At 28.0% G+C, this 25,025-nt stretch overlaps 2 protein-coding genes and 1 long non-coding RNA gene across 17 annotated transcripts in view; 1 reads left to right on the top strand and 2 right to left on the bottom strand.

Moving 5' to 3' along the window:
• The window catches only part of LOC107993186 (acetylcholine receptor subunit alpha-like), a 251,829-nt gene that overhangs the window by 113,242 nt on the left and 113,562 nt on the right, over positions 1–25,025 (bottom strand). The gene's annotated exons all lie outside the window — the stretch shown is intronic.
• On the top strand, positions 1,773–19,117 carry LOC133666405 (uncharacterized). Of its 2 annotated transcripts, none has more exons than XR_009830504.1 (2): positions 1,773–1,821; positions 16,570–19,117. It is a non-coding gene; the product is annotated as an uncharacterized LOC133666405 (long non-coding RNA). The 2 variants fall into 2 exon arrangements; XR_009830503.1 differs by having other exon boundaries at positions 1,783–1,821; positions 16,562–19,117.
• On the bottom strand, positions 18,860–23,557 carry LOC107993188 (uncharacterized). The gene is made up of 5 exons (XM_062076987.1): positions 23,173–23,557; positions 21,894–21,964; positions 21,441–21,820; positions 19,159–19,544; positions 18,860–19,003 (listed from the first exon to the last, which is right to left on the bottom strand). Exons 1-4 carry the CDS (start codon positions 23,372–23,374, stop codon positions 19,325–19,327), a joined length of 873 nt encoding a protein of 290 aa, XP_061932971.1. The 5' UTR covers positions 23,375–23,557; the 3' UTR covers positions 18,860–19,003; positions 19,159–19,324.

Below are 25,025 nucleotides of genomic sequence, written 5' to 3'. Positions count from 1 at the left end.
TGTTGAAATATGTGACAAAAATATTGCTATAAAGTTAATTATATCAAGTTTAATCATATTATAGAAAAATTTCGAGAAAATTGCAATTTCTATATCGTATTATATCGAAATCATGTTTTAAAAATATCTATTATATTATATACATATAAGAGAGCTAACTGTAAATAATAAATTGATTTTATCCCATTTTATTGTTATATTGCCTTTAATTTAATATCTACTACATTGCGGTCCATAGTACACTTTATACTCTATAGACGGGAATTTTATTTCACTGAGACTTTCAATTTCTTTGAAATCATCGATCAAACATTCTACCCTACATTCTGTAAGTCCTTTATCAAAAGAACACTCTACGATCGTTGAAACCTATCTAACACGAGAAAGATTGCGAACACGCTAGAACTACGATTATTTCTCAACATATGGTGAACGTTCATAGAATTTTCTTTTAAAAGAAAAATGCAATTCAATGCTATTAACTTGTTAAATATTGTCATATCATTTGACAGAATATTTTGTTTTTCCATTTGTGTTTAAAGTATTTCATATATTCAAACAAAAAGTTATTAAAGAGATTAAAAATTGAAATTTTATTAATATATGTTATATCATATATATCATATATAAAATATTGAATGATTAATTATATCTTTTTTAAAGATACGATATAAACATTATAAAGTTTATTGTAAATATTGGAAAAAAGATAATTTATATAAAGGTTATACGCAGAATTTATTTTAAATGTAAATATCATATCATATCATGTGTTTGTATGTATACAATAATTTACATATTATCTTATGGTCAACCCCATTCGCATGCATAGGATTTGCGCAAATATGTATTTGTTGGTATAGTTACGACTTTTTTTTCAAATAAAATAATTCTTTAAAAAAACTTATTCAAATATTTTAACAGTCATAAAATTATTGATTTAATCATATATCATATGATGAAAAAAAATTGTAAATGTACTATGAATGAAAGAGAATGATTCGATTTTGCCATGAAATATGAAAACTTGATATAATTTTATTTCTATAATTAAAGCACAAAAATTTGCTAGATATTGGATAGATATTGGAAGATAACTAAAATAATATAGATATTTGATCACAGAATTAACAAAAAAAAGTATAATTATATAAAATATATAATATTTTCTTTAAATCTATATGTTATTATATGTACATACTTATATAAATATATAAAAATATATTTTCAACTAATCAAAGAACTCAATAAAAAGATCTAAATATTACATAATTTTTTATGAATAAATAATTCATCAAAATTCATATTTAAATATTCCCATTAAATATATCTGACAAAATACCTGACACTATGTTGATATCGAAACACATAGTAATAAATCGTGCGTGCAATCATATCGCGTTAATCTCTGTTTATATTGTTCGTGGTAAACACAATATCTCTTGAATGGAACGTTGAAAATGTCCGGGAAACAACAATGGCCGGTCGAACACGTGCAAACTTATAAATCATTTTCCAACAATGGAGAAATTGAACCAATGCACGTTCTCTTCCTAGAAGGATCGTTAGGATGGTTCGATTAACGAATCCTCGTTTCAGTTTTTCTCTTTACGGTGCAAGATTAACACAACCACACAGGAAAAAATGTACAGATTCGCGTGCAAGTTTCTTTCAACTCGCTTCCTCTGCTCGCGAAAAATGGAAGCGGAATTAACAGTCTTCCCGCTATGGTTGGCAGAGACCCCTACCGAGATTAAAAGGAAACGAAACTATTGCGAAGCAGTCCCCCGCCACCTTAGATCTCGCAAGCCGTTTTCATCAGTAGGTTCAACTTCAATTTCACTTAATCTCTGATCTCTCTTTCTCTTTACCTATCTCGCCACCCTATCCGCCTCCTTTTATCCCCACCACGATTCTTCAACGCTTTCATCGTTCTTTCGACTTCGTAACATTACTATTTAAACTGTCGTTGTTCTGCCACGAGGTTCGCGGTATTATTTCTAGAAGTTTCTTTACTCTTCCAGAGAAAGAAGACTTGAGAAATTTTGATCGTTTCGTCCGGTTTATTTTCTTCCTTCGTCTTAATGGAAAAGCGATATGAACGTGTTCGTGTTGAGTGTCGAGAGCTTTCAGCAAGAGAATCCCTTGTGAAATTTTTCTTTTTAGACGCGTGTGTTGTATGTACGTGTTTGTATGTACGAAAAAATTTGTGATTTTAGTATTACAAAATACATACAGTATTGTAAGTATATTATGTAAATTTAGAAAAAAAAAGGAAATGAAAATGTGAAGTATACTTTTTGTTCTTTGAATTGGAGAATTTAAGAATGTTTATAAATGAAAGAAATTTTTACGTGAAACATATTATATAAATATATAACGATTCATGAAAGTATTTATGTTATTTTACAAAGTTTGATTTGAATAAAAGTTTGTGTGTAGAACATAATATATTATATATAAAGTACTTTTTTTATTTTGACTTTAATTCTCAATTCTGAATCTGATTTTTGTATTCTATTATGTATTGTATTTTTAAACATTTATTCTACTTATATATTTTTTTTTCCAAATCTATTTAAAATCTAAAAAGATTGTATATTGTAGTTCAAATCTTGTTATGTATTTCAATTTAGATTCTAAATCAAATATATTTTATTTGTATATTTATTGTTTTAATCTAATCATAGTAGAGCTATCATTTTATCATTTCTTAATATTCTAGTACTAATTATTTATTAATATTTCTATGATTTTTAAAAAAGAACTTTGAAAAACAATTTTAAAAAAAATATCAATCAAAATTTCTAGGTTTAGATTTTTTATTAAATATATTTAATTAAATTAAATATATATAAGTAAATTTTAATCTTCTGTGTGTAATAAAGCAATTTACACAAAGTATACTTTCTTTTCTAATTATATTTATAGTGTAGAATATTATGAATAATGCATAATATAATATTATAAGTTTTATATGTATACACTTCTAATCTGAATGTGTAAATCACAAGTGGACAAACAGAAGATTCATATCAAAACAAGATTTAATTCATATCCGCGGAAATGAGAAATTCTGAACTCGTATTATGCAGTGAAAGCAATCTAAATTTGCAAACTGTGTTATAGATAAAGAAAGAATTAAGTTTGTTTAAGAAATTCAATAATTTTTTACAATAAAATAAGAAGTTTTGTTAATTTTTTAGAATATTTTTTCCTTTATAAACTATCTAATGATGTTTAAAATGTTTAAAATCTTTTTTATATTATATTTTTATATCTGTAATTATAATAAAAAAGTAAATATAATAATAATTTAGTTACTTAGTTAATAATAATAATTTAGTTACTTTAGTAAAGAAAAGATATAAATCCATAGAATCTCTCAAAAAAATTAAAATCAATTTAACAAAAATAAATATAAGAATATAAAAATATTGTATATATATGTTGTATGATGTATTATACATTTGAAAATTATTTAAAGTGCATTCTTTAATAAACTAAAAATAAATTCTAAAAAATTAGCAATTTGTTTTGTAAATTATTGTAAAAATAAAAATTATTGAAATTTATCAAATCTTATTTTATCAGTTATGAATTAATTTGAAAAAAAATTAATCTTAAAACTAATTTATATAAATAATTTACTCAGTGATATTTTAAATTAATAACGAATGTAAAAATAATATCGATATTATATAGCAATAAAATATTTATTGATATTTTAATATTTAAATTACTCGCTTTATCATATGATATAAATCATACAATTTATATTAATCCAAATTATAACGTAATAAATAAATTATATCCTTTGCACAAATAAAAAATGAAAAATTTCAAATAAGCATGTTTCTCGTTGAGTCGAAATTAGAAACAATCCAGCTTAAATTTTAATCCGGATTTGCATGTGACAATCGTACTGTGACTAATACGAAATAATATTAATGAATTTTGACGAATGAATATAAATCAATACGATTCGTTATTTCGTTAATAATACAAAGGAAAATGTTAACTTGTTTCCGTTTAATAAAGCAGATAAATGATCGGTTCCTGTATCTTTTTGTTTGCAATCAATTGCTCATGAATCAGTTATAACTAAATTCCAGCAACTCATAAATTTATACTCGTTATCATTCACGACTATAGATATACTATAATTGAAAAAATGTAAAAATGATAAATATAAATAATATACAAAAAATATTATAACATAAATGTCCATTTATTATATTAAACAATAATTTAATAGAAAGTTTTTAGTAAAATAAAAAATTTGTTTAAAAAATTTCTTTTATCTTTGAATGAAATTTTCTAAATATATAAATGGGTGCATATCGAAAAAGTGAAATTGAATTTTTGGAATTTTGAATTCTCTTGTATTTCGATTTACAAAAATTTTGCACAATAAATCGTGAAAGAAAGTGAACAAAATTAAAATCTTAATCAGTGTTTTCGAATTATAGAAATCTAAATTAACAAGATTAGATTGTACAAATTACAAAAATTCCAATTTGCCTCGAAATTATTTTAACAACGTTCAACATTGTTTTCCTGATATTCGTCCTGTTCAACAACGATACATTTCAACGGTATAAGTACAACTTGTGCCGCAGATAGAAAGAATTCGATTTTAAGAAATCGCGTCGTAGAACAAATTGGTATCTTCCAATCGAAGTGATTGCCCATGGTATACGTGTATACTCCCGAGGGAAATACTCGTGTCGTTACCTTGAAAATCCGGATTGTAGACCTTGTTCACTGATTTCCAGTGGCATGGGCACGTAATATTTTTCAGTGACATGGGACTTGAACTCCCTTGAAATTCTGCTCGTTAATCTTGCATGCAAATAACAGATGCCAGTATAAGACACGAGAAGAGGAAAAATGACGGCGAGTCGATGTAATCAAAAGTATTAATCACGTCAAAATCCAACCGGTAATGACACACCGACGTTGAGCTTGGCTTTGCTAGAAATATTTCCGTTGAATTAAAATTTAAAAGAAATGTATCAGAATAATAAAATTTTTCGCATTTCTTTAATTCTTTATAACTATATATTTATTTTGTTTTCTTATAAGAGAAAATATTTTTGATTGGTCACAGTTTTTTGAGTTAATATAAAAATAGGAAATAATCATAATAAATGAATAATAAAATGTTAATATAAATATAAGTCGATAAAATATAAGGTGTTAATATATTCGTGGAAAATTGATTCTAGATATCAAAATAAAGATTAATATATAAAAATATTATTTGAAACTTATTTATTAATTTAATAATCAATTTAAATTTGCAGTAAATGAAAAAAATGAAAAGATAGAATAAGATTATTTCTGTTACATTTCAATTGCTTATAATTTAATAAATAACTTCAATTAACACTTCCAAAAATATTTCACGAATAAATTAACATCTTATTTATACATATATATATTGTTTTTATCTCTTTGGTAAATTAAAACGAAAATTTGTAAAAGTATTTTGCAAATAAGTTATTCTATCATTTACATAGAATATTTATTGTAACTATTTCTATCTAATTTATTTAATTTCGTATAAATTTTGCAATCGCATAGAACATTTTATGCGATATCGAAACCAAGAATATACCACAAATTCCATACTACGCATAACATTCCTTTCTTTATCATAGAATCGACATGATAATGATAAATCGGAACAACGAATCATACGCCTTTATGTAAATGCATAGAACGATAACTATACAAGGTACAGCATTAATTTACAATTTGCTTTCTGTATTTCCTGTATCAAATTTATCATTCCACATCCGTATTTATTGATGTATTCATTTTCTCATATATTACGCTCTTGTGAAATACTCCAATACACAGCACGATATTTAGCGATAACGGAAAAGCGATTAATTTTGAGCGAAATATATGGCCAAACACATAAATGTCTTTGAATATAACATCCAATTCGCATTTGCAGATTTGATTCAATGCTTACTTTACAAAATTATAATTGTAATTTAAAAATTCGAAAGTGTCATAGAAAAGAAATTTGATAAATAGATTTTTTCTTAATTTAATAACTTCAATCTAGATATTTTTCAATGTATCGGTGTTGAAAAGATAGAAAGAACGTAGTTATTTTAATTATAGATGTAAAAAGGAAACAACTTTATTATTTTTATAATTTGTTTTTTATAAAATGTAACAGTGTTTCTCAATACGAATCTATTTATCCTGTTCTAAAATTTAAAAGTTTGCAAAATGTTTGCAAAATGTGTAACTCATTTAAAAAATTATTTTTATTGATTTATAAATTTTCGTCCATTCGATAATTTATAATCTTTACAATTTTTGTGACGAGTAAATAATGTTTCTTACTTTGTGAAAAGATAATTTTTGAATTAAAAAATTTGGATTTGGAATAAACTAAAGAAAATTATCATTTGACAAAAATTATATAAAAATATTTTTTAAACCGTTGAAAGATTTTGAAATTTTAATTTCTTGAGCTTTTTTTTGAATCTAAAATCTCGAAGAATTAGATGCAAATTTTTCCCAGAAAATAATCGCACAAACTTTGAATATCCACGCGAAACTTTTTATCCTAGCACCCAGTTTCGTTTAATTTGTTTCCATACCGAGAAAAAGAAAGTATCGTTGGCGTGAATTTCAGGCCATTGATCGATTTCGCCAAAGGGAAAAAGTTTCAAGAAGTGAAGTTTAAAAGTAAGAAGGGAGAAGGTTGAGAACAAATTGAGATGCTAGCCTAAAAAAGACGAATAAAAAAGTTCCCCGAGTTACGTCGTAATTAAGAACCCTTGTAATCGACATCGCTGCTTATACTAATGACCACCGAGACTTGGAGATAATTGACGGAGGAAAGAATGAAAAGGAAAAATTCTATCGCGTTCTGGCGATATCAAAGTCGTATTCGAAATTTATTCTTCTTGATTCTCCTCGTTTTTTTTTTTTTTTTTTGAATTTTTATATTCTTTGACGTTGTCAGTCGATTGTAAATTAAACGTGGAACGTTACAAAATGGCAACTGTCATGAAAAATTAATACAGTGTACTGTACGAAACAATCTTTCGAATTTTCAAGGTTTATAAAAAAAAAAATATGTTGCGAGGTTTTTAAAAAAATTTTCAGAATATAAAGTACGCGTGATATTTCATTTTCGTCTTGTTTGGAAATTTTTCGAATTTCTTATCTTGATAATTTGAATTTCATGAGAGAGATTCGATTTATTGAAATTTTCTAATAAAAAATTAAATTTAATAGATTTAATGAAAATTGTAGATGTAGAATTTTTGAAAAATATCAATGTTAAGATAATTTTCCAAGTAACAAAGGAAAGGAATTTCGAATATGAATTATTTATCGTATAAATAATGAATATAACAAATATGTTATTGATACCTTTTCTTAGTATATATTTAAATATTTATTTTTTTTGAATATTTTTTGATCGATTGTGTACAAATATCAGTTTTTATATAATTCGAGAGAAAAAATTAGCGAATTAATATTTTTTTTTTTGATATTTGATTTATTAAGTCATTTTGTTATACACTATATAATTTGTTTATATTTAGTCAAATAAATGAACGAAATTTTTACAGATGGATAAAAGTAGACGATAATATGATTCGTGAAAAATAATGGATGAATAAAATTCATATTTATTATTTGCATTACTTATTCAGAAATTTTGAAACATTTATGATTCGATGAGTAAAAAAAGATCGTTACAAAAATATCAAATTACAAAAATTTAATATTTATAACAGTATTTCTATATAAAAGTATTTCGCTATATAATATCAACATCAATTAATCGAAATTATAGATTTTATTTTTGCACTTGTAGTACAAGTAAACTACAGGAACTTTTCCAAAGTCCAATTTGGTCTTCGTAAAAGATTATTCAGGAACAGATGAATTTTCGTTCTTAGTTTCAAAGTCGATTATAAAGTTTAGCATCACAGACAAAAAGCTCTATCATTGCAGCGAGCAGTTTGAAAACACTTCTTAATCTTTATAAATATGAAATATTTAACGAACAATTTTCGACAATTTTTTTATTTTGCGTGTTGTACGATATGCATGTAAGTTAAATTTCTGCAATATATTACAATGAAATCTTTATTATGCGAATATTATTTAATCCAAATATTTGAATATTTATTAACACGATTTATATATATAATTGAAATGCAAGGTGTAACAATATTTGCAATTTGAATCTTCCTTGTTGCGAAACACAGAATATATTCAATGTAATTTGTAATTTGAATCGTGCTTTAAATGTCGAATGTCTGTAATTCTAGTAAGTTCTAGTAAATTCTAGTAAGTTCTAGTTAGTTTGAAGTTGCAAACGATAATGATACTTATTTCTTCGTCTTGAAAGTAATTCTCTCATTTTGTAGATAGAAAATGTTTGAATTGTGCAAGAGAATCGATATTTTATTTATTCATTGTTTATTTGATATTATGCATTTTGAAGAAAAACGTATATCGTGACTATGATACAAAATGAATTTATTAAGTATTTATCGCGCTTGCACAATTATTTCTAAATTCATAATATTTGATATATTGTTTTAAAAAAAATCCTTTCATAAGAACTCCTCTTAATTGAACGAAAAATCATAATTTAAGAAGGTATTAGGTGCACTTCTATTATAACAACCTGATTATACGAACGTGCTTTTCCTCCAAGTTCATAGAAATAATAAAGTGCTGTAATGCCATTTAATCTCGTTTTATGGAATTTCTTCTATTTTTAACATTGTTAAGAATATTATTCTACATAAAACATCATTGTATATGTATCCAAACAATCTATCTTTAACACATAAAATGGTAAGATTCTTTTTAAATTAAGGAAAAATTTCTAGATTATTTCGCAATTGGTTTTAGAAAATTACATCTATCGTTAGTTAGAGACAACTCTCTTCACTAGAGAGATACTCTAGAAATTTCAATGGATTCATATAACTTTATCATTAATTTTTTTTTTTGTAAAATGAAACATAATCGAAAAATTATGCATATTTTATCAGATGATATGATTAATAAATGAGAAATTATACATCAAATTTTGTGTTTATACAACGACACAATTCCTCTAAGCAGACAAAAAGAAAAAAGAACTATGATAGTCTGTAAATCACAGGTTCGACATGATTTTTTTGTTTTTTAAAGTCACGAATTAAAAAATGGTAGATTATTATACAAATAAAATATTTTCAAAAAGAAACTTTAAAAATACTGTCAAAAAAAAGAAACATCAGATGCTTCATTTTAATTTAAAACTGCAAAATCTTTTAATAATAAAAAACATGAAACTCTTTAATATTTTATTTCACTATCCCTGAAGAGATTAAAGAAGCCATCATCTTAGCAATATGATAAAAAAATTTCTATCCTCAGAATATTTACCAATGGAAGAGAATCGAAATCAGAGTGAAATTTAATATCCAAGTTTGAGGCAATTTTCACGTGTACAATTTAGAAGTCTTACAATCAAGAGTTCAGCCAATAATTATACATTCGAGACGACGATCCACGATACATAGATAGCTTGAAACAAACAGCGCACAGTCGACTATGGGTTATCATTCGCTACTCCTCCGTTCACAACTAGTTTCTCAAAATTAATTCGGTGGCAATCCTTGCGATAGAATCGTGTTCCCAGTAAGGTCAACTGGGAATTTACAAGCCGGAGCTCGTTGAAATACTAAAATGTTTCATACGCAAACAGGAAAGGTACACGTACGAAAACCAACTTCTAATTAATGAGAAACAAATGGCCAAGAGATTGAAACGTAAGAAATATCATTGACAATAGAGAATCAACGATGAAAAGTATTTAATTAAATATACATATTGTGTAACGAAATGAAAGTTGTAAAAAAAATATAATATTACAAAATATAAAAGAAAGTTTTATTGACAATTTTTTATTAGAAAAGTTTGAGAAATTAGTTATTTGGACAATTATTAATGTTGTATTAAAATATTTAACAATGAAAGCAATAGATGTATTCTCTATTGAAATTAAAGAATGCAAGAATGTTATAAATGATGGAGAAACTTCTTTCAGCGCTTGATAAAATCGCAAATTTAATGCAGATAGAAAAAAATTGTACAAAAAAATAATAATACATTCTATAATTTTCAATGGAATAGTTTTGAAACTGTATATATCAGCAAAAAAAAAAAAGATTAATCATCATGATTATAAATCAAATTTGATTTTATAAAAATTTTACAACAATTTTTATAGCCAGATTCAATATATGTAAGAAATATTTCTATTCTTAAACAACAAAATCTCATTTTGATGTATTATATTTTATCTGCTATTACTTTGTCTGTCTATTTTCATAAACAATTAATCAAGTTAATCAAAACAACAATTAAAAGAAATATATAAACTGCTATTGATCTATTTTCATTAAAGAAAATATATTTTATATTTTTTTAATTTTTGATACAATCTTTCTATCCGAAAAATTTTTACTTTTATCTACGGACTTTTTTTTTATAATGAAATAAAAAAGCGAAATAAAAAATAAAAGAGCAGTGAAATATTTTGTAATTTAAATTTTTGCTCTATTTAAAAAAAAATGGAAAACGCACTAAAACTTTGATTTCACCTTTCGAAAATAATATTCGATCGAGGAAAAAGAAATTGTTCTATACACGCAAAAATTTTTTTTTAAAATTAGAATTTTCGAGTTAGATTAAATTTCTTGCAAAACAATCCAATTATCGTCAGTATAACTTACATATGATATAATTTCACAAAGCAATCTTCTGACAAAAACAATCGAAACGTCTCAATAACGATCAACACAACGATAGTAATTCGACCAATAGTGTACTATAACAGAATAAATTCAATATGGCTATAAAAGAAGAGCGAAGAAGTACTTCCGGCGAATAGTAACTGTTCACAGATACATCAGGGATCAATACGGACAATTTCCCTTGTAAGTATATTACGTGCAACTTGGAAACAATACGTACTATCTCTTCTCAGAGATAAACGAAACTAAATGTTAAGTGTATTGGAAAAGTGCAAGGCGCATGCTATACCCGTCCATTTCGCCGGGAATGAATTGGAACAAGCTTTTCCTCATCGACGGAAAACTACTCGCCTTTAACTGCCCGTTCACGAGGTAACTATAAATTTTTCTTACGGCCAGACACTGAGCGAGCGAGCGTATTAGTCTCGATTCAAGCTCACGATTTATTTCCGGTAATCCGCAGGGTGCACGTTTCTTGTGTCTCCAAGAGTGACACACTTTCTATATTTAAGATATCGTGCGCGAGCGTTATTCTCTTCGAGCAATTTGACAGGTTTTTCTTTTGTTTTGAACCGTTGCGATTACTTCATAGATGGTGCTTGAGTCGTCAATGGCATCGAAGCAGATATAGTGGATATAAAGTGTTAACGAATGGGATATTAAAGCTTTATCATTACCATCAATGTGTTTCATGAATTTTTAATTGTTATTATATTCAAACGTTATTATGTTATATATGTTTATAAGATTAAATTGTTTTATTGTGTTGAGTATTATACAAAATTATAATAATTAATACATTGCTCTAGGAAAATATGAACATTACATGTAACAAGAAAATTAAAATGATTTCTTTGATTTGTTTACAATAATTATTTATTCTTTGTGTTGTATTTATTTAATTTTCATATAATTTATTTTTTTACAACATATTTTATTTTTCAAGAAGACTACAATAGCAATATAAACAGTTTTATTATTATATTTTAAACATTTTTTTATATTTATTTCTTTATGAGTAAATAATTTACAGAAAAAATTTATATAATTTTATTAAAGAAAATACTTTAATAAATATATTACTAGTTCAATAATAAAAAAAAAGGTGATATTTATTAAAATAGTAATAAATTTTTTTCTACAATTTTTCTGTAATTTCATTTATATAGAAAGATATAATTTGATAAAATATTTAATATAGCAAAAGTAAAAAAAAAAGAAATGGTTTGAAAAATAAATTTTTTTTAATAAAACACTTTTAACTTTTAATAAATTATATTCGATTTCTTTTATAAAAAATTATATATAAATTATAAAATGACGTTTATGAATTTCATGATTACAATATGACGCATAATTAATCATTTTGTGATTTGAAGGTAATATATCAATCTAAATGACTTTGCAAAAATATGAAAAATATAATGTAATAAACGAATGTAATTAATATAGATTTATTTAGATTAATGATTGTTTGATACAAATATTGAAATTTAATTAATTATTTTTATTAAATTAAACTTATTTATTTAGATTTCACAATTTTTTCATCTTATATTATTATATTTTCAATATTTTATTATTTTCATTATTTTAATTTGATATAATAATGTTCTACATATTTTTAAATTTATTAAAATTCATTACTTTTAATTTAATCTTTAAATTTAAATTATATATTATTATATATAATGTATACGTTTTAAAAATCGTTAATATTATACAATAATTTTATTAAATACGTTAAATAAAATATATACGATGATTGATATTACTTTTATAATAAATCTGAACATACGATTTAAACAGATTTGCTGAAATAAAACTGTTTTCTAAATACATTGAACATTGGACATATTAAAATGAAACCCATTACGCTGGATATAAGATTACAAAAAACATTTCTTGTATTATCTTTTACATTTGACCGTTAGAATCCACTTTTTAATGAATATATTAATACTGATGAATATATTAGCATCGATATTACCTTATAGATATATTTATTATATTCCATAATTTTATTTATCCTAACCTATCCAATATTTAATTAAATTATAAAAGATAAACTCTTTCAACACGAACAATTATGCGTTTATTAACGTTTATTTTACATAGATCAAAGAATATGAATATTATTAAATATAAATTCTAAATACCTAGTATTTTCTAACTAAAAAGTTCGCGCTATAAATAATACGTAAATTATTCATTTTTCTTTTTTTCATTAAGATTTAAAATAATTACATTAAAATATATAAATTTCACTCGAGGAGAAACGATAGTTTCTTCGTACAAATTTCCCTATCGGCAGAACATTTACCACCGTATTAACCACGATGCTCCCCATAATAAGCACGACATCTTCGGCTGTCTGTAAACTTCTCGCGAGTAAATTAATTTCCGCCAATTAAGGGAGTTAATTTCGACAAACGTTGCGCCCCACGACAATGCAAAGAGGCAAATACAGAATCTCCGACGGTAATTAAACACCGTGGCGAGGAGGGGAGGGGGTGAGAAGGTAACGTCGCGTCCCCTCCTTTTCTCGCGTCCCATCATTCGTCCTGGCCTGAAAGGATCCCGTCTTCGTGATCAACATCGGCGTAATTAATCACGTAGCGACCGATAACGATGGTGGTGGAAATTCGATTTCCACGTTGTAAGCAGATTTAATTCTCGGGATATCAATTTTCGGGAACAAGGGAGGATAAAGGGAGCACAATGGGGCGACATGGCACCTCGCGTGGCCCTGTCACCGAGACGATAAACTTTTCCAAGCTCGAGCGTGGAAAACTTGGAGAGAAGTTTGCTGAGGCGTGCGAAAACCGGTTCTCTCGCGCTTAAAACGAGAGCAATCGGGGTTGGAAGGTTATGTACAAGGAAGGAAGGAAGGAGGCCGTCGAACCTGGGAGGAAAAAAAAAAAAATGAGAAAAAAGGACTAAAAGAGACGTCTCTTAGGGGAGGGGAGGTATCTCGTTACCTTGGTCTCGCTTCGACATTCCGTCTTAGCCAAGGTTACGTGCCAAAGGATAGATTGAAGAGGAACCCCCAGAAGGGATGGAGAAAGGAGGAGGAGAAAGGAGAGAGAGAATGAAAAAGCGCGACACCAAGCGAAGGTGAGGCGGAAAGAAGCAAAAAGTGAAGAAAAGAGCGGCTGATTTAGCAGAGAGTGCACTCTGCATCGTACAATGGGTCGATGCTACAGCGCCATGCGGTATTCCAACCCCTTTTCTCACAGGTGTGTCCATGTATTTTCGCGTATCCACGCGTCTACAAACACGTGAAATGCTCGTAGGTCGCGACCGTACGTATATCGTGTGTACAGGGTGTCCCAAAAATCCAGGGTAACAAATGAGTAGTATTTGGTGAAATGAATACGATAGATACATTGATTTGGTGATATTAGTGTCATATGTAGAATGTAGAATTTTTATAATGTTCCTAATGTGATATTCTTTCAACTATAATTTGGATTCTAATGAAAAGACACGCAAAAGGAATAATCCCAAAAAGATTTCTTCCGAAAAGATGAAAATCTGAGAGATTTTCGGGATAATATATTTAACAATCGAATAAATTAAACGAATACAAATTTCGATACGATTTAATACATTGTGCGTATTACTTTTTGATAATGTTTTATCCGTAATCCTAAGAAAGAATATCCTAACCGTTTTATCTATTTACTTAACTATACTTCCTTACTTGACGAATTGTTTTCGATTTATTCATCTTACAATAATTAATTAATTTATTTATTGTTTCCTGAATAGGATATAATTTTTTTCCATTTGTTTGTTCGAACTCGACCAGTGTCGATACCCAACGCTACCAATCGCCGGTCTACGCGCTCCGTGATTGATCAGTGGTTTTTTGTCGATAATTCGTTAACAAAGCCGTGACGAAAATTTTTGCAAAATTTTGCTCGAAATTACCTCGAGAATCATCGATTAACCGATGCTCCATCATTTTTTAAACGCCCTGTACACATGATCGTACACGATTGTGTGTATTTCGTATGCAGGTGTATATACATTCGTGTCGGTGGCCTTCCCATTTCACCCGTTTGCTCCTGGTCGAAGGCAGAGTCCCGCTTTTGTTCCCCTTGTCACTCGGTTTCCACTCTTGTAAAAGGCTTACTTGGCGAATCTAATACACTCCGGTCTCTTCGATTCTCCTCTCTGTTGTATATCCGCAAGAAGGAAACAGTTGGCGGTGTTTTGTAGCTTCAAAGTCGTTTGTTCACGAGTTACGTCTCCTATTCTTCTCTCGTCGGAATGAAACGTAACTTTGTGTTCTTTTTTCTCTCTCTCTCTCTTTTTTTTTTTGGTTCGGACCTGATGTAATTATTCCACGTACTCGTGGCTCGGCAATAATTGCGTTGCTTGTTTCTGAGAGATTGCTTTTTTTTCCCTTCCTCTTTTTTCCATTTTCGAGTTCTAAGATTAAGCAAGTAATTGTATCTTCGAGTATTTTCCGTGTAATGCAAGCTAATATTCGATTAATCGACCAATTAAAAATGAATTCTTTCTCTCCTTTTTATTTTGGTTGTGAAACGGTTGATGGATCGATCGATACATTGATAAGGTTTACATAAGAAGATTTATTTTGTAAATCTTGTAATGTGTACATTGTAAAGAAACATAGAAACTTAGATTGTGTTCAAGACATTGTATTGTATCTTTTGAATATATAATAATAACGTAACGTGAAACTTATATTAAGATAAGTTCAACATTTATGGAATTATTTCATGTGTGAAATAAATTTGTAGGAAAAATGTATAGAATCTCCAAAAAGATATATTTAGACAAATTTTATTTTTTTCATTGGAATCATTATCCTTTAATATATTTAACATAATATATACTGATTATATCAAAAAATGCAATTATCTTAAAAATATAAAATTACATATGTAAATATATGATTTGAGATTCGATTCTATAAGTGAAAATAAACACAAAAATTGAGATTCATTTATTAAATTAGATACAACCAATTTAATTTTACATTGGGTGAGACAAAGATGAAATAAAATTATGATAAAGATAAAATTGTTTGATTCTATCACTTTCATTTCATTTAACAAATACTTGCAAAATAATTGCTTGTAGCTTTAACTGTTTATAAAGATATTCCATAAATATATTAACACTTTGTACAATAATGCATAGTATGAAAAATATTTTTGCATATAATTAAAAAATTAAAGCTAATATTTATGTAAAGAAAAATGTTATTCTTAACAAAATCATTAAAATCAATAAAAAGATAACTTTCGACAAATTATCTAAATAAAAAAAAAGATTAATTAATATAGATATACCTTCATAACAGTTTTACAATATTAATAAAAAAATTAAAAAATAATACTGCACAAATATCGTATAAATCAAAATCAGAATTATTTTTTTATCAAACTTGGGCATTAAAAAAGAACTAATTAAAATTTCGAATAAAGTTACTTTAAATAATAAATTTTCTAACCCTCCATTCCATTGTTTTCAGAATTATATTCTATTTCTTTTTCTTTAAAAAAAAAAGATTTTCATTCGTTTCAAACAATAATACACAAAGAAATGATCGACAAGATAAACAACACTAGTTTCCTCTGTCAAAGGATCAGAATCTTAACTTACTTCGACGATTTACCACTCAAAACTTCCAATAATTGCAGACTGTCAACGATAACTGTCAAACATTTGTAACAGCTATAAATAAATTACAAATTATGCAACTTTATTTTAAGTTTTTCAGATTGGTGACCAATTCTGGTCTCAAGGGAGCGATTACGAGGAAGAATTCCGGGATCTTTCCCTAGAGAAAGTTGCGCCCTGCATCCCTCTCGAATCGTGGAATAATGCACGAGGAGCTGAGTTCTTCGCGCTCAGAGGAAACTACACTCGCCTCGTATATTCGACGAGTTGGCCTCGCGATACTGCGAGTTGAAGATTTTCCGGATGACCGAGCATCTAGGCTCCAGAACTAGAACTGCCAATGGGATTCCTTCTGTTCTTTCTTTTCGCTCGACGACACGCCGTTTCGTTTTCAATTTCAGGTGGTGACGCGACGAATATGGTGGAACACGAGGGGGGAGGGGTGTGAGGATTATGGGAACGAAGCCCATTTTCAACTATCTATGAAATATTCCCCGTGGAAAGAGAACATCTTTTCTCGTAACAATGGAGTCACGATTTTGTCGTTTCTTTCTTTCTTTCTTTCTTTCCTCGAGTGCAATTATATCGCGCTGAGAAAGATGGTTTTCATTTAAAATATATCTTCCTATTATTTACAATTAAATGTTCAACAAAGATTCTCTTAATACTTTGAGTAATATTTTAAGTAAAATTTTTACGAAAGGATTTTCATCGAGATTCTAAGATTATCCAAGTTTTTTTAAAATAGATCCACATATTTCTATCATAAAATTATAAGTAATATTACATTCTTGTTATTTAGTAGAAAAAAGAAAAGAAAATTTATTTTCGGTTATTTAATTTACGACTTATTTTATTCGATCGAGAAACACGACTACAAAGTAATATCTCTTCACAAAACAATATTTTTCCAAACACTTGACGAAGAAACTATAAATTTTCTCTCCAATAAAAAAAAACGTTGCATTAAATGAACGAATTTTTCGTCCAAAATTTGTTATTCAAGCCTTGAAAAGGTTTACGAATTTACGGTTCGTCAGAATGCTTAGCGCAGCGCGAATTTAACGGGAGAGAAAGATAGAAACTGAATTTCACAGGAATGTTTCCACTTCATTTGAAGTATCAATATCTACCATCCAGTGTCTTATGAAAGGAGCCGAGAATCGTGGGTATTGAATCGGAATGCGCGCGTCCCCCTTCGATTTCATATTCGAGATATTCCGTGACAGTCACCTGGCTCCTTCCCTATATACAGTGTGACGAAAATAAAAGAGGATCGAGATGTCCGCCCGCACCTCGTGAACCACTTCGAACCTCAACTTTAAGGGAAGAGAAAAGCCGAGGTACAAGCAAAGTCCTTTGTAAGTTAACGCGACCTCTTTACGAGGAACGATTCAACTTTCCCGCTCTCTTTCTCCTTTTCTCCGAGGCGCAAGAATGCGATAGGAAAGGTGCCAAAAGTTACATTTGGAACGTTGCAAGAAATTGTTCTTCTTTTTTTCTTTTTTTTTTTCCTCTTTATTTCTTTTTCTTTTTCCTTTTTGTCTCAAGAGGGAAACAATTTTGAGATGGGGAAAGAAGAATCACGTAAATGGAAACACGTGTGTGAAAGGGGGACGTCGCTTTTCATTGGAATTTACGTCGCGCATTCGAAAATGACACATCCAAACGTTTTTATCGCGAGCATTGTTCCTTTTTCTTCCATTGACCGCCTATTCTTCCACCTCGTGCAAATTTTTAGATAAAGATTAGGGCGGAACGAAATGTAGAAAGGATGAAATTTGAGAATTATTTGAGAAAGGGATACAATGTCGAGGACATGATTTTTTTTTATAAATATAGATATTTAATATTTTATAAAAAAAATATCTTTAATGTGATATTTGAACCATTAAAATTTGAATATTTTTTTTTAAATGCAATGATTTCAATGATTTCTATTCAATAATATAATTAAAGTTTCTTTTTTCTAAATAAGAAAATATTGTTTCTTATTAAATTAAAATAATATAAAAGAAATACAAATTTATTTATGATAAAAAAAATTGTTATTTTATAAAAATTTCTAGATTGCTCATTTATATACGTGCATGTTATTTCATCGTTTCACATATTCAATTTAAAATATCGATAATTTAATAAAATTAAAAGCAAAAAAAAAAAAAATATTGTAAATGATAAAAAATAATGAAATATGATAAAAGAAAATTACGAAATTTTTGCTTTTGATTTCTCAGAAACTATTTTTTAAATAAGAAATCTGAGAAATAAAAAGCGAGTTTTATTCATTATTGCAAGAATCATAGAATTTGATCGTTCCACCCTGTTAAAATTAATAACTAGTTTAAAAAAGAAAACGTGAATAATGTAAATAAAACTAAACAAGCAAATTATGACAAAACAATTTATAAATAATAAAATATTGCGGTTACAAAACTGAGGCAATGGAAAATTGATGACATATATTATTTTTCCGTTAACTTTGAAGAGGACAAGAAAATCTAAGACATTTCTAGGGATTGTCATGAGAATCACTGTAACATAAAAATATAATATAAATTATAATTGCAATAAATAATTTAAGAGAGAGAGAGAGAGAAAAATGTACAAAAAATATATAACTGCATTAAATGTAACTTTAAAATGAAGAGTATTTTTGTTTTTTGTTTTTTTTTTATGAAAAACATACTAATTTAGTGTTGTGATGATTATCCTTTTGCTCCCAGGCTTCTTCTTAACGAAGTATAATTTTCAAGCTTGCAGAATACTATGTTAATAAACTATAGATTCCAGGATCGAATTCATAAAATAGAATTTATTAATGATGATTTAACGATCTTTTTCAAAACTTGTTCTCAAAATAATATATTAGAAATTTCCCCATTACTCGAAGAAATCATGGTGAAACTTTTGTTAAATCTTAAACGATAATTGAAGTCATTAATATCTGCTGCTTGGGGATCTTCAAAAGATTTCATAGATCTGTAAGTTTTGCTATACATTTCACTGTCACTGTACCGTTTCTTACACATATACGTCAGCCACAGATTACGATTGGTTTCCATGTTCACTGACCTATTTAAAATAAAATTATTTATCATTTATTAAGGAAATAATTATTGATATTCTAAACGTTAATTCAATTCATATAAATATAAATTCATTTATGTATATAGAGTATATTGTCTATTTTTCAATATTTTGATTAATATTATTTTATAATCACGTATAAAAGATATATTATTATAATAATGCATGTAATAATAAATAATTATATAGGATGAATTTTATTTAATAATTATTGATCGTAAATAATATAAATAAATTTAAACAATATTAAATTCACTTAAATTTTTCTGTATATGAAATAACATGATACGATGAAAAATGTAAATGAATTATCATAAATAAAAGAATGAAACCAATTGAAAAAAATAAATATGTATATTAAGTGTAATATAATAAATAATGAAAATCAATAAAATATATACGAGAATTTAGAATTGAATGTAATACTTTATCGTGTTTACACGAGGAGAGAATAAAAGTCGAAATAATATTACGTTCCATTTTACATGAAGCACGGATAAGAGAATCAATACAAAATGGATGAGATTTTAAAATGATTCGGTCTTTGAGAAAAGTATCCTTGGTTCTTTCTGTATTCATCGGGAAAATCTAGCTAAATTTTCGATACATTTCGTCTAAATTTCATATCAATTTGGCATTTGATCCTATTTATTTCGTATGAATTTCGATACAGAATAAATATGTTATCATCAAACTTTTCCACTTTGTGGAAAAGAAATGTACCAAAAAAAAAAAAAAACGAAAGAAATTCTAGCAAAACGTTGTACGTCTCAAAGTTTAAAAGTGAATATCGTAAACATCGAAATATATTTTTTCATATTATGATAATATTATGAATTTTGAAAAAACTTTGAATATATAAATATATTTCAATATATATTGATACTTTAATATCACTTTTTTCAATAAAAATAACTTTGTAGCAATTTCAATTTTTATATAATAATTTCAAATTACTTTATATTAGCTCACGAAATTATTCGAATACTTTACTTGCAGAGAAATTCATCTAATTTCAAAATCTAGATTTTAATGAAAGTTGTAATAAAATTGTGTACAAATTGTATTTATCAATGTTGCAAAAAAAACTTTATAATTTCATGGGGTGAAAATAATCCTCAAACATTCTTTCATTTTTTGTATAATTCCATCTAAAAATATTTTAGAATAATAAAGCACTAAAATCTGAACATTTTATATATTTAAATTTTAAGAATCCATTTTACTCTCTCATAATCTCGATATCCATATCTTAGAGTAATTACAAATAATATATGAATTTAATAAAATTATTAATAATAAGAAATATATTAAATTTATGAGAAATATTTCTTGAAATAGTATGCTGAATACATTTATATTTTCATATAAATTCAAGTTTGAAATAAATATTTTATTGAAATATAAGAAAATAACGTATTAAATTTTTAGTATTTTAATAAAACCTATAAAAATCTTAATTTATTTATACGGACTAAGATAAAATTTCTAATTTTTAAATTTCTTTTTTGTAATATTTACATCTCCAATTTCAATGATATTCGATAAATAACATTTTCAAAATACTCGTATAATTATTTAAATTTATTTCGATTTCCCCTTCGATTTTCTGGACAATAAGCATTCGAATACTTTCGCGAGTCAGTATAATTCAAACCATATATATCGACCAAACCTCTAATCTGCTCGTCCGACCGAGGTACGATTGCACGAGTTAACGCAACGATTAAAAATGAATCGATACGAAATAAGTGAACTCTTCGCGGCAACAAAGCGCTAACAATCCCTTTCAACTCACGTGAAAGATAATTCGTTGATTGCCGCGAGCAATAAAACTATTTTCCCCGCATAAAAGTGCATAGTGTGCGTGTTCGAACGTACTTGGAACGCGGTAACGATCGGTCGTGTTTGGCATTCCTCGTGGCTGGCCTTTCATGCCGGTAAGCGTCCACGTTATAGCCGGTTAGATGGTTCTTTGAGCAACGGCAGCCCTCCGCGCCGATCCTCCGCGAGCGTGGCTCCTCGATCGAGTCAATCGTATTCTCGAAGGCCTGAAGGGACCTCACGAACCTGGACTTCACTCTGTTTAGATCAGCACAACAGATCGCCTCGAGGTCGTAAATTTTCCTTTTATAGAAGGCGGTCGTCGCCGATGTTGAAAGACGATGCTCGAACGAGTTCAGCTCGTCTTGCAACTCGTCCACGGTTCTCTGATACATCGAGCTGCCGAGGCATGCGAGGTACTTGATCTTGGCCATGTTCTGATCAGATTTCATAATATGGATTACTGAACAGGGCTACATGGGGAGGGGAGGCGGAACTTGCACAACTTACTCCTTTCGAGCTCACTCTCTGGTGTAATTTCGACGGGGTTGCCAGAATCCATGAGTTATATCTTGTGTGATCTGCGGGCCGAGTAATTGTTTCATACACTTTCCTATCGGGCAAATCGTTGGTCGGATCAAAATGCAACGGTTTAATTCCTTTCCAGCTTTATTATTGCTCGATAAGGCAGATCGGCCTTATCGAAATTTCGTCTAACTTTAATATCGACCGAGTTACGTAATGCTCGCGTGTTCTTTTAATAACGATTCGCGAGAATGGATATATTATATCGATTACTGCGCGCTTGTATCCTTTCGCGTGATGATAAATCGAATCGAAGGTAATGAATTTTTAAAATAAATTCTCCAATGTCAAATTATTTGTGTTATTAATTAATTATTACAATTAAGGATTTAAGAGATATTCGTTTTCTTTTTCCTTTTTTTTTTCTCTCTAATTTCACAAAAACAATGTTTCAATTTTGTAATAAAAAGCTTAAGAACAAAATGGAGTTGCAAAAATAGGAAAATTGATTAATTTTGTGATCTTTTCAAATCTGCAATAATTGAAATTGAAACGGATAGAGTAATCGATACATATATCTCAAATTATGAAATTTAATCAAAAGTATGTAATACGAATTAAGTATAATAAATTGATTAATTATCTAATTCTTATCCTATGAAATTATTTTGATTTAGAAAATTCATTATAATATAGGAATATATAGGAATATATAGAAACGAATATTAGATATATCAGGTAACTAAGAAAGTTTGATATTTTTTTATGATGAAAAATACATTTTTACCGACTGAATTAATTACTAACAAACTCTTAAAGTTACTAACAAAGAAAGAAAATATAAATATCAAATTTATAAAAGTCACAATTTCGAGAAATAAAAAATTGTTTTACGACATATTTTTAATTTTGAAAACGATTGTCCAGAATTGTGTATATAACGATCCAAAATATTTATTCATAAATTTTATGAAAATTTTTTCCAAAAATTTTTTCACTGAAACATAATAATAAAGGAATGATAAAAAACTTTCTTAGTTAGAATGAAACATTCTCTTTAAAATTTTTTATAAAATTATTTAAAAATAACACACACTTTTATCTCAACTGTGTTCACTTCAAAATTAAAAAATTAACTAAACAAATCATTAATAATAAGAAAAATTATGAACACGATGTAAAGCATATCGAAAAACATAGAAAAAAAAATTACATTCATCATTTACGAAAAAGTTTTATATTTATAGAGGAGGAAATAGATAACCTGCTAAGCTATCGTATTTACGTTGCAAGTCGATAAACTTTTGCAATATTGTCATTTCTATTTCTTGATGAAGATTTAATCTCTCTTCTCGAAGAGCATTCCGCAATTCTCGAAGGACCTTGCGAAGATTCCCCACTCGCGAGATGATTGATGTGGCGTATTCTAGGTTATCTACCATTACGTGATCATCGAGACTGGTCATTTTTCTTTGAAAAATCGAAACGAACCGATGATATATAGAAAGAAAAAAATATATATATATGTATGTATGTATAATATATACACTAGTGTCGTAAAAGGGACAAAGGATTCGAGATTTCGTGTCACTGTGTTTTTTCAAGATTTTGTCATCTTTAAAGCGGTGTTCTTCGACTCGATGCAAGTTTCAACCCCTCCCCCTGCCCCCTCTTCCCCCTCCTCCTTTGACGTTTCTCGAGAGATCGACGCCTCTATTCAATCTCGAAAGGTTATGATCGCGCCCCTCTGACACTTGTGTCGCGTTTCGTTTAACGAGAACATTTATAACGAGAGGCGCGTTTTCGATCGATCGCGCAGCTTTACGCTTGAATTACGTCGGGCAATCCGCACAAACGTGGGCTAATTAAATTATTGTTCAAACACACACACGTCGAAAAATTTAAACAAGTTCGCGGAGAAAGAAATATGGGACACGTTCCACTTTCCGCATTGTTAATTTCGCCGTTTCAAACATCTCGTGTTTTTTATCCGATATTATATATTATATTTAAATCCGATTTTATCCGATATTTTTTCCAATTTTACGTAAGCTTCCGATTGAACCGTAGTGCCCTTTGATAAATATTAATTCGCTATGTTTCAACGCGACATTAATAAAATTAATTTAAAATCTGTAGCCTGTCAGAACCGCGTATATACGCACGCATATTCTCGTTTCCATCCTCCTGGCAATTGAAAAACTGTTGAACCCCTTCATTATGTTTCCGACACGTTCGCGAAACAATCGATAAGAGCGCTGAGCAGATGTATTATCTACGAAGAATTATATAGCATCGTATTTATAGCTATTACGTTCAATATACGTGATAATACGACGAATCAGTGTACGAACTTAACGTATTGTCCCGTTTAATTGATATGATATTTTAGTAGAGATATTTCTCGATAAATAATATTGCGCGGATATAGATAGATAGATATTCTCAAAGAATATTTTGAATAATTTATAACGAAGAAAAATTGGTTAAATTATTATTTTATTGTAGTTAATAGTTTTTAACAATTTCAGTTTGATTACTTTCTTAATCTAAATTAATTTAATACAAAATCGACCAATGAATAATAATCACCTCTCGTGCAAAGGATTAATGTAATACCTGTAATAAATTCTCAATAAACATCAGAAAATATTGAAAAAAACAAATAATGATAATAATAACGATTTTCCAATTAACACTCGAATGATTTAAAAATTGCATTACATTTATTTACAATTACCAAGATAAATATAATAAATAAAATAGCTGATCCTTCGATAACATCTTGATATTACAAAAATAATGTACTAAGATATATTTCTAATGTATAATAATAATAATGTATAACATTAGAGGATAAATATTACACAATTTGTACTCGTAATTGGCGAGTATTATAAAACTTCGAGAAACGCGAAAACGTTTCACAAATCGATTCACAATTACTCTCCCTTCCCCCGTGGGCAAATTATTAGAGATTAAAATCCCCGTTGAACTCGTTCGAAATTCAGTCGTGTGGCACGTACTCAATTTTCACGGGAACTTTTCATGACAACAAGGAAGTGCCAGATATCGATCGACTCGATATGACTAATTGCATCGAAAATTCATAGGGCG

This window comes from Apis cerana, linkage group LG7 (assembly GCF_029169275.1).
Source record: "Apis cerana isolate GH-2021 linkage group LG7, AcerK_1.0, whole genome shotgun sequence".
In the NCBI taxonomy this organism is placed as follows: Eukaryota; Metazoa; Arthropoda; class Insecta; order Hymenoptera; family Apidae; genus Apis; species Apis cerana.
Note: the sequence above shows the minus strand (reverse complement) of the source record. Positions and strands in the feature narration are given on the sequence as shown.

What these genes read in the sequence shown, in the direction of transcription:
- LOC107993188 (XM_062076987.1), bottom strand. Translation starts at nt 23,374, where the DNA reads ATGACCAGTCTCGATGATCACGTAATGGTAGATAACCTAGAATACGCC. An exon ending in TAAATACGATAGCTTAGCAG is followed by an intron (nt 21,965 to 23,172) that starts GTTATCTATTTC and finishes CTCGGCCCGCAG; the next exon opens with ATCACACAAGATATAACTCA. An exon ending in CGATCGTTACCGCGTTCCAA is followed by an intron (nt 19,545 to 21,440) that starts GTACGTTCGAAC and finishes TATTTTAAATAG; the next exon opens with GTCAGTGAACATGGAAACCA.